We start from the raw sequence: 12,794 nt of genomic DNA, 5'->3' as shown, positions 1-12,794 counted from the left end.
ATTTTGTTGGCAAGTTCATACGTCAGAAAATTGTTACAGAATTCTGAAAATCTCCTAATACATAGGTTTGGGTTAAGGGATTTTGGTTGTGTAGCCGTTGTTCGATCTGTCCATAGATGAAAGTTTCAGTTCACACAGGCTCAGGGTGTATTCCTGTCCGCAAAGCCGACTGATACTTATTGAGATTTTGACGAAGCAGAATTTGTTTCCGTCCAGTTTTTTTTTATTTTGTTTGTCGTCACATAGTCGAAGGAGGAAAAAGGAACTTTTCTAGAAATGTGCACTAGGGATATAACTTTTTGCACTTTTTTGCAAATATCAAAAATACCACCACATAGCCGTGTCGAGCATAAAAACCTATTATGAAATAAGGCGTAATTTTTTCTCTATCGCTAAAAAGTTTCCGCACCAAATGCATTGAAGTTCAGTATTGCATTTTTTAATTTTATTTGTTATAATGACATATACGCTTTTTATTAAAATTTGTGTTTTTTAAAACCTAATTTAAAATCAATATCAAACCATTCTGGACCAATTTGTTATCAAATCACGGCATTTCAGAGCATATTAGGAACTTTTGACAATATTGCAATTTTGTTGTTTTTTTATAAACTCGCGAATTTTATGTTTATATTTATTGTACCTATCGGACAAGAGAATATGGAGTAATTTGCAACAAATTCGCGAAAGTTTGGCTTTGCCTGGGAGAATTGTATTTATTTTCTATAAATATTTATCCAAACAAATCAAATTTAAAATTCAAAGTAGAAAAAATATCAAAAGGGGTTTAGTAGACGCAGTCGGTGCAGAAACTTTTTTCACGGAATCGATCTTAGAACGCGTTTTCGTTATCAGGACAAAATTCCCCACACGGTACTGGTGTGGTATTTTTTTGGTTATAGCCCTAATGTGCACCCATTGAAAGTACTTCCCAAAATTTCGAAATATTGGAAATAATATGCAATAAATATAAAATGCAATAAAATCAATAATCTTGATTTTATCTTTTATTGTTGAATTTGCTCTTATCAAAATTTTAAAAACAAAAGATCGCAAGAATGTTGTTTTCTAGATGTTGTTTATAAGCCAAAGTATTGGACGTCGGTGACTGACTACGTCGGTGGTAGAAACTATGTAACATGTAATGCTCAATTTAGAGGAGAAAACTCGGTGGATTAGCAAATTTTAGCTTCAATATAAATACAATTATTTATTTCACATATGAGAACAGTTTTAATAAGATATATTTTTGTCCATATTTTGACAAAACTAAAAATAGTAACAGCATCTTTTCTGGTATTTTAGAGCATTTAGAACGCTTGGATGAACTGCGCCTTGAATGAAAACACCATTGATGGACCAGGTCTCAAATTATCCCATATATCAGGTGACTATATCCTCGATTTTCGTTGATTATCTTGAGATTTGGTCCTCTCTGGAAAAATTGTACTTTTTGCAGTCTGCAGCCAACATCTAACGTTAACAATAGATATGAAACATTTAATATATTTAAACCGCGAATTTAAACCGATTTTATTGTCTTTTTTGTTATATTTTTGGTTTTGTACCCAGCAAAAACAGTCATTACTAAGTAATGACTTTATTCAGTAAAATTTGGCAGTAGTAACTACTTACACTTTTTACATGGGGATGTCATAGGAAGGAAGTACTTTGTTAAATATGTTTTTTATGTACATACTTAACCACATACCGGCATTCGAAAAGAAGCTAAAAAGCATAGTTGTATTTTTAGAAAAAAATTGAGGTGAAATTATATTCAAATTCAACACTACACTTTTTTTTGTTTTTTTTTCTTTTTCATTCGATACATGCTAGTTTTGAACACACAATCTTCTGATTTCAAACACACTACACACTAGGCCACTCGCACGAACAACAAGGGTTGGTCTAACTCATCCATGTACATCAACATGTTTTTGCAATTTTGTAAACAACAAACACCCATGCCGACGCTGAGCGTTGAACACACAACTCTAGAATTTGTAGTCGGACACACTAGCTCTGTGCCACCATACTCATTACTTAGTAAGTTAGTAGTAAGTAAGGAAGTAACTAGTTATGTGTAAACTGTTATATATATATACTGCCTGATAATGCGGAGTGTAATGAGCACTCATTACCCGGTAATGCAAGAAGTAATGACATGTGCTTACCAAATTTTTGCTGGGTATATTACATAAAAACAAAATTTTCATTTCAAAATAAATATTTAAATACCGAAACAAACATCGAAATGTATATATTAACACCACAAATCAAATCAACTATTTAGAGAACATGAATATAAATATTTTTAACATCGTGTATGCGAACCCTGCATAAAATTGTGGAGTAATTAATTATTATAAAATTTCTTTATCAAACCATATCATTGTGACAGATGATAGAGTTCATGGAGTCCTAAGAAACCTTTTCTTTCCGAGAGGAAAGAAAATAATACAGTTCAAATTCGAAACTCTACCAAGTCTAAAAAATGGATACCAACAATATGCCTTTGTCTTTTACGTTTTATGTATTTTAGGAACGATTTACGAATCCTTTTATTATAATTATTTTTTTTTTCAAGTAGTCCCACTGTTTACGGGTTCTTTTGAAAGTATGTATTATAATTTATATTTTAGGTCGCTATTATAGTGTCGACTATGTGTATGAGAAATTGTACAGACAAACAATGTTAATTTTTTTGTCTCATTTCATTTAGTATGAGGCTGTCTATAATACATGTTTTTGTAGATTTCATACATGCGTATATTGCTATTGCCGTGTTGTATATACATACATAACGAGAAGATTGCCTAAAAGCAACAAAAAATATATTAACAGAGAGAAGAAATCGCAATTTTTACTTATATCATTCAATTTCAGTACCCTTTTTAAATCGAACTTCATAAGTTATTTACTAATTATATATTTTTTTGCAACATGTACAATGGTAAAACAAATTATAAACACATGACAGTTTTCCGTTTTGAGTAACGTTCAGAACACTGTACGTCATTATGCCTGGAATATATTTTAAGACTCGGTCAGTCTGAAACTGGCATGTGACAACACACAAGATAATTTCAGATGGCAGCACACATGTTTGTTTTGTTTCGTTGTTTTTATTTTTCGCTAACACTTTTAATTAAGGCATCATTTATTACTTTGGATTATATCTACAGATTTGCTAATACAAATTAAAATGTTCGTTTAATTTTTATGTCGTTTTGAAGATTTCAAAAAAATGTACGAGGTCCAATTGATCAATTAAGTTATTATTTAAACAACACGCAGACTTGTATTGTTGTTATTATTGTATAACTGGACAAGTAGGTTGGGCATTTTTACATTTCCTTCAATGAATGGTATATTGTAAAAACAGCTATCTTGTAACTTTCGTCCTCTATGATCAGTTGTCCTTGGATCATTTAAATGTCTAAATCGGAATGTAGCACAAATTCACACATGTGTCGATACTTTGCGTTCACGAATAAAATATTCTTTTAACACGTAGTGTAATATAAGTACAAGGATATAACTATTATTGAATTGAAGTAAAATAATATGCAATATCAAGGAGGACCGTGGTACTTACCATGGGGTATACCAATACAGAAAATGATTCCAATGACGTATGGGCAGCCCGGATCTGCACCTATGGATCCATATCTGGCTACTAACAATGCGTCTTTAACATGCCACGTCCTAACAAATCCACATCAAGGTAATGTGAATACCAATGTTGTGAGTCCCATTCAAGTGCAGGCCACTGCTGGGACGGCCAACTATCATCAACACACACCATTTAATCCTCATGCCGTGGGCAAGCTAGCATGTAGCAACACCGTCGACGGTTTGCATGGAAATAATCCGTCCACAGCGAATGTCCAACGTTCTGGATCCGCATTAGCTTCGACAATTCTGAATGGTCATGCACGAGGCATCCTCCCAAATACCCAACTATCAAATACACATGCACAGCATCAAAATATGTTAGTCCAATCAACGATGTTTACGCCCTTAACACTGCCACAATACATGGCATCGTCCACAGCCGCTGCCGCCGCCGCGGCCATTAACAGTACCATGACAGGAATGCCAAGCAACCGACCAAGCCTTCCTGAATGCACTCGATTAATTTCCCAACAACAACAACAGAATTCGACTCAAAATAAAACATCTTCCTCCCCATTAGCATGCATTTCATCTACGGCGTCTCCAAATCCTGCGGTTCCAACATCATTGAGCCTTAATGTTGATGTTGTCGCAATGCGTCATCATGTAAACAATATGAATGCGACCAACAATCTTCCAATCTCTCTTACAAAGGTAAGTGTGTTAACCTCTTTCCAAACATTTACTTAATCAAACTGCGATTAGGTTAACGACAATGCACGACGGCCAATGTAATGGAGTGCAACCCAGTTTGTAAGAATTACTCACATAAAGTACAACAAAAATACAGTGTGTTTGTTAAATTAAGGATAATTCTCATATATAAATAAACGTAGCAATATTATATAACTCAATAACATTTGACATCTTATCACGACGCAACGTGGGCAAAAACATACATACACAATCTAACAGTTAAAAATTACAGAAATCTAAACATGCCGACGGACTATAACTGAATTTCCCACAATTTTCAAAATAAATATTGAACAAAACAAAAAACATTATATTTATGAAAATTATGAGAAATTTAGTTATAGTTTTTTTGTGGGGGTTTTCAGACATAAACCACTATAACTTAGCCATTTGTTAACCGATTTAAAACAATAATAGCTTATTCAAAAGATATTATTCACCCCTTTAAAAGGAAGATGGATCAAAAGAAATCCGTTGTGGAAAAAATAAGATATGCCCGTTTAAATTTGAAAATATAAGAAACTCAGATTTTCACTACTTTTACTGTTATAAAAAAATTAAAAGAAGTGACCCAAACGAAGTAAAGGCATTTTCGTTCTCCATGGATCCCAACACGATGGAATTTTGCATAAGAACGCTTGAATAATTTTCTGGTCAAATTTTGTAGCACAATGTCATTTATCGACATTTTCCGAAAAGTTTGCACATTCTTAAGGCCAAAACTGCCTGAAGGATCGTTCCAATGCTTTTGCGATGTATTAGAGAGTTTTCAACTACTGTCTTGGCTACAATTTTTGTCTTTGTGTTGGATCGAAAATCTCAATGGTTTGGCTGTTATATGCCAAAATATCCAAAAAAACGTCAATAAAAAACTTAAAGTTAAAATCGGGAGGCTCGATTTTCACGGTAGATATATGGTCCAGAGGACTTTTTTGCTCAGTTCAATCCCAGGAATCAGAAACGCGAAGGGCTCATTAAGGTTTTTTTTCCTTCCACACAAATCGCCCCACCCTAATCTAGGCTCATGGCAAAGTCTACATTACAGTATATAGAATTAAAATCATTATTTGTTCAAATTACTACAGTTCTTAAATACATGCAGTAACCAAAAGGTATACGATGAATGAATTACAAATTATCACGATTCTACTGTGTGCAGACTGTTAATCGTGGGTGCAATTTTTATCTCAATTTTTAATTATATGGTAAATTTCAAATTTCTTTTGCAATTCCATTGGAAAAAATGTTAAAATTTTTTTTTGCGAGCACATCCGCAATTTATGGAACATAGATTAAGAAAAAAGTCGTGGTTTTAAATCTGTTCGCGTTCACAAAATTGGATGCTCCAAAGTTATAGGGGGTTTTATTCCCTTATAAAGAAAAAATATTTAAAAATTCTATTTTTGCTGTAATAAGAAAATGTATATATAAAGCGTTAACAGCATTTAATATCTATCCGTAGATGCCTAAATATTTACTAAATGTATTTCTATTTTCGCGGAAAATCAAGAAATACTGAAAAATCTTGGAGTAAATTTAATTAATTCTAATTTAGAGTCTAAATAAAACTCGAAAAAATAAATAAAAAAACGATTCTAGACAACGCGTAGAAAAATATGAGACCAAAATTTTAAAGATATGATTTATAACTTCCATATTACAGCAACAACAAAAGACGAAAACTTATTGTTGGAATATTATTTCAAAAATATATTTTTTGTTCAATACGAAAAATAGAAAAAACATTTCTGGGACTTATTCTACTACTTCGCTAAATTTCGATGCAAGGACTGGCGGACTTTGTTGACAAATCCGAAAGTGTATTTGCTTACTTTGATAAACAATAGGATTATGAAATAGAAAGTAATATTGAAATTACAAACAAAGAAAAACATAAAAATCAATTAAGGCGCATGCGCTTTTCAGATACAGCGAGTGCATCTCTATCAATATGTAGCGATTTTTCCACTTTTCATTCAGCGGCCAAAGTGTGCCGTCAGCTGCATCTTACTGTTCAAAAAACCTTTATGTGGGTAAAAATTGCGCGATGTACATAAGATTATAAGGCGCATCCTATTTCAGTGACCGCCTATAAAAAATACGTCATTGTAACAAATTTTAAACAAATTCGTCAAGAACCGCGGATGTGCTATCAAATTCTATTTTATATGAAATACGAATATTACTCCAGAAGATCGGTAATATATGCCACACGGTTTTGGAAAATAATATCATCGCGTATAAAGGGCTCCATTTATCTAAAAATAACCAAAGAAAATCGCGGTTCAATGCTCGGAATCATCAAAATATAATTTTGCAGAATTTCCTACTTTCAAGGTATCTATAACCGCCGTTTTAGTGGATGGATTTGAAAGCGGAATGGTCCATTAGATCCGGCGCGTAAAAAAAAACTAAAATCATGCGGGGCTCAAAGGTACCAAAGTCACAGTTGTAAATTTTGAAGCCAAAAAATAGGTTTTTAAAGAAAATTTACGCACCAAAATTTCGACTTTGGACTCCTATTACTAGGGAGCTGTATGAAGCACATTCATGAGATATACACTCCACGTCAGTAGAACAGAACACCTACATTTTTGTTAATGTTCGCTTATTTATCCCAAAACGAATGAATCTTCGTTTTTAATTTTGTGGGGATTTAAAGTCTATGATGTTCCGTATCAACCACAGAAAAAATTATGTTTCTAGCTTTTCGCGAAAAGATTTTCTGATCAATTTTTAGATAGTACTATGAAAAATAGACATTTATTTTTGGTCATCAGGATAGAACAGTCACTTTATTTTCGCGAATTTTTGAGATATTAACGCCGAAATTTCTTTCAGTCGATAAAACAAGGCTTTCTAATCATTTTCCACCAAAGGAAACCTAAAAATTATTCCGCGGACACCGAAATAACAGCGTTAAAGGGTTTAATTTGACAGATATATGAAACATCTCAGAATATCAATAGTAGTCGCGTAGTTATGTCATATTTCTTCACAATAAGATAGAATATGACACAGACAAGCTCGACGGATACAATCGAGTGCTTCGGATGCTGATAAGATGGAACATTTTCAAAATAATTATGAAAAGCGTATACATTTCTCATAAAACCATGACGTTTTGTTCAATAAAACGGTTTTTCCGCGAACAAGTCTGCCGTTCAACGGTTTGGAAATAGGCTGCAGATTTGAAGGAAGATAATCTGATACGAAAACAGCCGTTATTTTCATACATTGAGAGAAATTTTAGTACTTTTTAAAACAACATACGAAACCTAAAACCTCAATTTCCATGACTGTGTTTTTCCGCGAAAACGGGTCTTTTACATTTGCGAGTTCAGTTAAAAAAACTACTAATTCGTAAAATCCGGTATGGAGAGCATAACCTGGTCCATTTATATTGGAGCATAACACTGTTGAGAACGGTCGCGGACACCGAAATAGGAACACATATAAAATTCAAAGTCCAAAGGGTGTGTTCAATTTGAAAATGAGCTAAAATTTCCCTCAGTGTATTAAAATAGCGGTTGTTTTCATATCAGATTATTTTCCTCTAAATGTGGAGCATATTTCCAAACCTTTAAACGGCAGACTTGTTCGCGGAAAACCCGTTTTATTGATCAAAACATCATGGTTTTTATGAGAAATTTTGACGTTTTCATAATTATTTTGAAAATGTTCCATCTTATCAGCATCCGAAGCACTCGATTGTATCCGTCGAGCTTGTCTGTTTCATATTCTATCTTATTGTGAAGAAATATGACATAACTGCGCGATTCCTATTGATATTCCGAGATGTTTAAAATATCTGTCAATTTAAACACTTTAACGCTGTTATTTCAGTGTCCGCGAAATAATTCATAGGTTTTCTTTGGCTGAAAATGATTAGAAAGCCTTGTTTTATCGACTGAAAGAAATTTCGGCGTTAATATCTCAAAAATTCGCGAAAATAAAGTGACTGTCCTATCCTGATGACCAAAAATAAATGTCTATTTTTCATAGTACTATCTGAAAATTGATCAGAAAATCATTTCGCGAAAAGCTAGAAACATAATTTTTTCTGTGTATGATACGGAACATCATAGACTTTAAATCCCCACAAAATTAAAAACGAAGATTCATTCATTTTGGGATAAATAAGCGAACATTAACAAAAATGTAGGTGTTCTATTCTACTGACGTGGAGTGTACATCAAACGACGTGGAATCACTAGTTCTACAATCCAATAAATAGTTTGGGTAATTTTCTGGTTGCGCCCTCCAATTATAAGAAAAATTCAAAAAACCCAGATTTCAAAACTTCAAAATGTCAGCATCGATTTTAGGGGGATGCAGTGTATATATCGAAAATTCATACATTTGAACCATGTTACCCAAGGGGTATTCTTCAATTCTTTCTTTGAGCTCAGGTCTAAATTTTCCGTGGTTTGACCAGAAATCAATAAAGAACACAAAAAAACTTGCAAACTTCAACACATTTTTACCTATTTTTTTTTTTAATATTACCACCAACACAGCTTCCACATAAATTATTTTTTATGTTTCATTTTATGCGACCCCGGCTAAAACACTTCAATTAATGTAAATATATTCATATTGTATAAAATATATTGACAGTTCGCGACTTATTAAATGGTGAACCTCAACTTCAACGATTTTTGAATATTACCATATAGACAAATATTCTAAAGCTGATTTTTAATATACTTTTATTATTATTTTGATACTGCATAATTATTAATATGGCTATTTTTATATAAATCTTTTTAATTAAGTATGTATATAACTATAATTAATGTATATAACTTCTTTTCAGATATTGTCAAACTTTGACGACTATAAGGAGAAAAAGAAATCTCATGTTCCGGAAAAACGAAAAGTCGAAGACAATGAACAAATAAAAGATCTAAAAAAGGTACGTACTTAAACGAGTACACAACTTCACTTATACAAACAACTCTACAATGATAAGAGACGGACAGTGGGTAAATATCCGGAAAATGTTGAATTTATTTGAGTATTGACCGTTTTGAAGGACGTTCGGTCAATAAATTAACTTTGCAGTATTGTTGTTGACTTTTTAAAATATATTTCGCAAATAAAAATACCACATTAAATATCTGTGTAGTAAATATTTGGGTTAATGCTCGGGTATACCCCCAAAAATGATGTATAAATTAGTTAGTTTCCAAACTAACTGCAGCCGATCAAAATTTTGGTATTGGACATCAGGGACGTAGCGAGGATTTAATTTCGGGAGAGGCCCACCTGACAAAAATTTTGAAAGTTCATGTTAGTGAAAATGCCTTATTTAGCAATGATGTAAACCTTTTTTTATACTTATATTACTGATGAAATAATTTTCATTACTATTTTTTAATTAAAATGACTTAAGATTTTTGGACAATTTCCCTTGTTTTCGGAACTTTTTTGACAATATATCAGAGTTAATATACATATGTTCAAAACAATGAATATATTAATAATCACATATACTGTTGGTTGTATCATTTATCAGATAACTCACAACTACAGGGAATGTTATGTAATTCAGTGATATCACTTCGGTAAGACCAAAAGAAAATGTATACAATCGGAAAACCTTAGAAATATCTTAACATTTAATTTTGTTGTTTACATGGAATGTCGAGGACCTTTCCTTTGTTTATTACTTCACAAAAGTTCAAAATCACGTCTTCAATTTTCCACTCCAATTTTATTGAATAATTTATGAAAGGAAAATGGGATTAGTAGAGAATTGATTTATGTCGCCCAATCGTGCATCTGTCAATAGACTATTTTTGCGCCCAATCGTCGGACATCTCTTATAGAAATTCTGGATTCCTATCGTGGATTTTCTCATAAATTGACCAGGAACTGGGGAAACTCTTCTCAGTCTCTTAAAATGAAATTCTGGCGCAAAAAATTTTAGCAAAAATCCATATACTCAATTTTTTTCCAATCTACATTTTTTGTACTCCCATCGAAATAATGGTTTTAGTGCCAAAGTGTGTTTGGAAGAAATCAGTTTCAGAAAATTGGGAGTCGACTTAGCTATGTTCGTCCGTCTGGATAGCTGCCTGGAGAACACGATAATTCTCGAAAAGATCAACCGATTCGGTCCAACATTTGACATCCGTGATATTTTGTACAAATATCGCTCCACTCTTTTAATAAACTTTCACAGAGTATTTCAAAATTTTTCAGACAAGTGCAGTTTAAGACCTCTCTGGATAATTAGTAAATATACCTGTGTAATAATAAATAAAAAGGCCTCTCTGGAAACGCTTTGCTTTTTTGCAATAATTGTCCTCGGGGACCCTATTACTACAATGCGAGTTTTTGTCAGGGACAAGTCCATACTTCCCGAGAAAATGGCCCGAAAGCTGTAAGGAATACCTACCTCCATCATGTGTAGTGGCTGGTGCGCACGACAACTTTCGAAACAGATATGGTCTAAACATTTTTTATAGCAATATTTCTGCAAATCTTATACAAAGTTCGTAGATGGTGATTTTCGGTATATTCTTTCTGGTCTGTGGCCTCAATATCCCATCGAAGTGACTGAAATTTGGTTATGATTTTTACCTCCAAGGAAGACTTAATACCAAATTTCAGCCATTTTGGCGGGATATTGAGACCACAACTTTCTAAATACCAGAAATCCGGAGATACCCTTCTATGGGGGCTATATGAAGACGTGGACCTATACCGACAAATTTCAGGTGGAATGTTTTATACCTCCAAGGAAGACTTAATACCAAATTTCAGCCATTTCAGAGGGATAATGAGGCCACAACCTTCAAAATACCAGAAATCGGGAGGTACCGTTCTATGGGGGCTATATGAAGATGTGGACCTATACTGACAAATATCAGGTGTAAAGCTTCATACCCCAAACGAAGACTTAATACCACATTTCAGCCATTTCGGTGGGATTTTTAGACCACAAATCCTTGTATATATTTTTGCATATGGTTTTGCATATACTTATTTTATGCAAATATGTCAAACTATGCACGATATGCAAACATTTCTGGGCCTGATTCGTTTTATTTTGTGATAAAACGAGTTTCTGTCTAATCAGATTTTCTCTACGACCATCCTAACCATATATGCATTTGCATAGGATTCCGCTGTCTACTGATAATCTTGTCTTTAAACGAGGGAGTTTACACGCAAAATTTCGTTAAACCCCAATTACGAAAAATTGTATGTTTTTCGAAAAGGTTTACTGCCGAAACAATATTACAAATTGTTAAGGACATCTAAAGGCAGACTTTTTTGGAAAGCCATCGGCATGTTTTGCAATCTTATGAGAACTACAAATAATTTCCGATATTTTATCAATTTTAAGATATATTTTTTTCCGCTATTTTTATTTTTCTAAAGCAAAATTTACTTAGCTTACATACTTGAGACCAATGAGTTGCTATATTTTGAAGGGGGTTTCAAGACTGTATACTTATTTTTACTTACGCTTTATACTTATTTTTACTTACAGGCTAAACTAGAAACAAAGGCATTAAAGGCGAAAAGACCAGGTTTTACTGATGAAAGATATCATGAAACTTCTTATTACATTGAAAATGGTAACTATCTCCTTATTCTTCTTATTTCTTTGAGTAACTTTTGTATTATTATTTTTTATGTTTCTAGGTTTACGGAAAGTTTATCCCTATTATTTTACTTTTACAACATTTACAAAAGGACGCTGGGTCGGAGAAAAGATTTTGGATGTATTCTCTCGAGAATTTAGAGCCCATCCTGCAGAAGAGTACGAACGCTGTATTAAATCTGGCACTTTAACTGTCAATTATGAGAAAGTGCCAATTGATTACAAACTGAAACATAACGATTTGTTGGCGAATATAGTTCACAGGTATGTAGCATTTCGTTTACATTTGTATGCGTCATAATCACCTAGTACTTCCACTTACGCCTTGAACAAATAATTCCTTTAAAATTACGTCGACTCTGATTTTTTTGCAACATCAACAATTGCGTGTAATGACCTAAAAATGCAAATTATCAAGAAATAAAAATGTCATTAAAAAATCTTTAATGTAGTCGGGGGAGATTCAAGAGGATTTAAGTAAACCAATTCAATTTAGACAATATAATTTATGAAGTTCAGGAGTTCTTACTAATTCTAAAATATTGTTTTTTTATGTATTACTAGCAGACCCCGGTCCGCGTTGCTGGCCCGTCGTAATGAGTTTTAATGACAACTTTTTATCGACTTTATGCTTGAAAATTCAAAAATAGGTATTTTCTTCTTCACTTCTTCGGTCTATTGTCAAACCGAGAAGGATTTTTTGTCTGTAACCTTTCTTACGGACTTTGTCGGATTTTTTCGCCAATTGCTTTATGCTTTTTAGGATTTATTATCGTCCATGTCCCTGTCTCTATCCTAA

The 12,794-nt window shown here is 33.0% G+C and overlaps 1 protein-coding gene across 12 annotated transcripts in view; it reads left to right on the top strand.

Annotated features, from left to right (window-relative positions):
* LOC141394445 (pseudouridylate synthase RPUSD2-like) overlaps nucleotides 1–12,794 on the top strand; it is a 196,246-nt gene that overhangs the window by 136,623 nt on the left and 46,829 nt on the right. For 7 of the 12 annotated variants that reach the window (XM_073968777.1, XM_073968776.1, XM_073968773.1 and 4 more), the window contains exons 2-5: nucleotides 3,518–4,332; nucleotides 9,194–9,292; nucleotides 11,882–11,969; nucleotides 12,037–12,259. In XM_073968777.1, coding sequence (XP_073824878.1) covers nucleotides 3,568–4,332; nucleotides 9,194–9,292; nucleotides 11,882–11,969; nucleotides 12,037–12,259 — 1,175 coding nt within the window. In that variant the 5' untranslated portion in view covers nucleotides 3,518–3,567. Of the gene's footprint in view, nucleotides 1–3,416; nucleotides 4,333–9,193; nucleotides 9,293–11,881; nucleotides 11,970–12,036; nucleotides 12,260–12,794 lie in introns of all 12 variants that reach the window. The other 5 variants (XM_073968781.1, XM_073968775.1, XM_073968780.1 and 2 more) reach the window with 3 other exon arrangements.

The sequence above is a fragment of the Musca autumnalis genome, unplaced genomic scaffold (assembly GCF_047663935.1).
Source record: "Musca autumnalis isolate F117 unplaced genomic scaffold, ASM4766393v1 scaffold_2, whole genome shotgun sequence".
NCBI lineage: Eukaryota > Metazoa > Arthropoda > Insecta > Diptera > Muscidae > Musca > Musca autumnalis.
The sequence above is the reverse complement of the archived record's forward strand: the minus strand, read 5'-3'. Positions and strand labels throughout refer to the sequence as shown.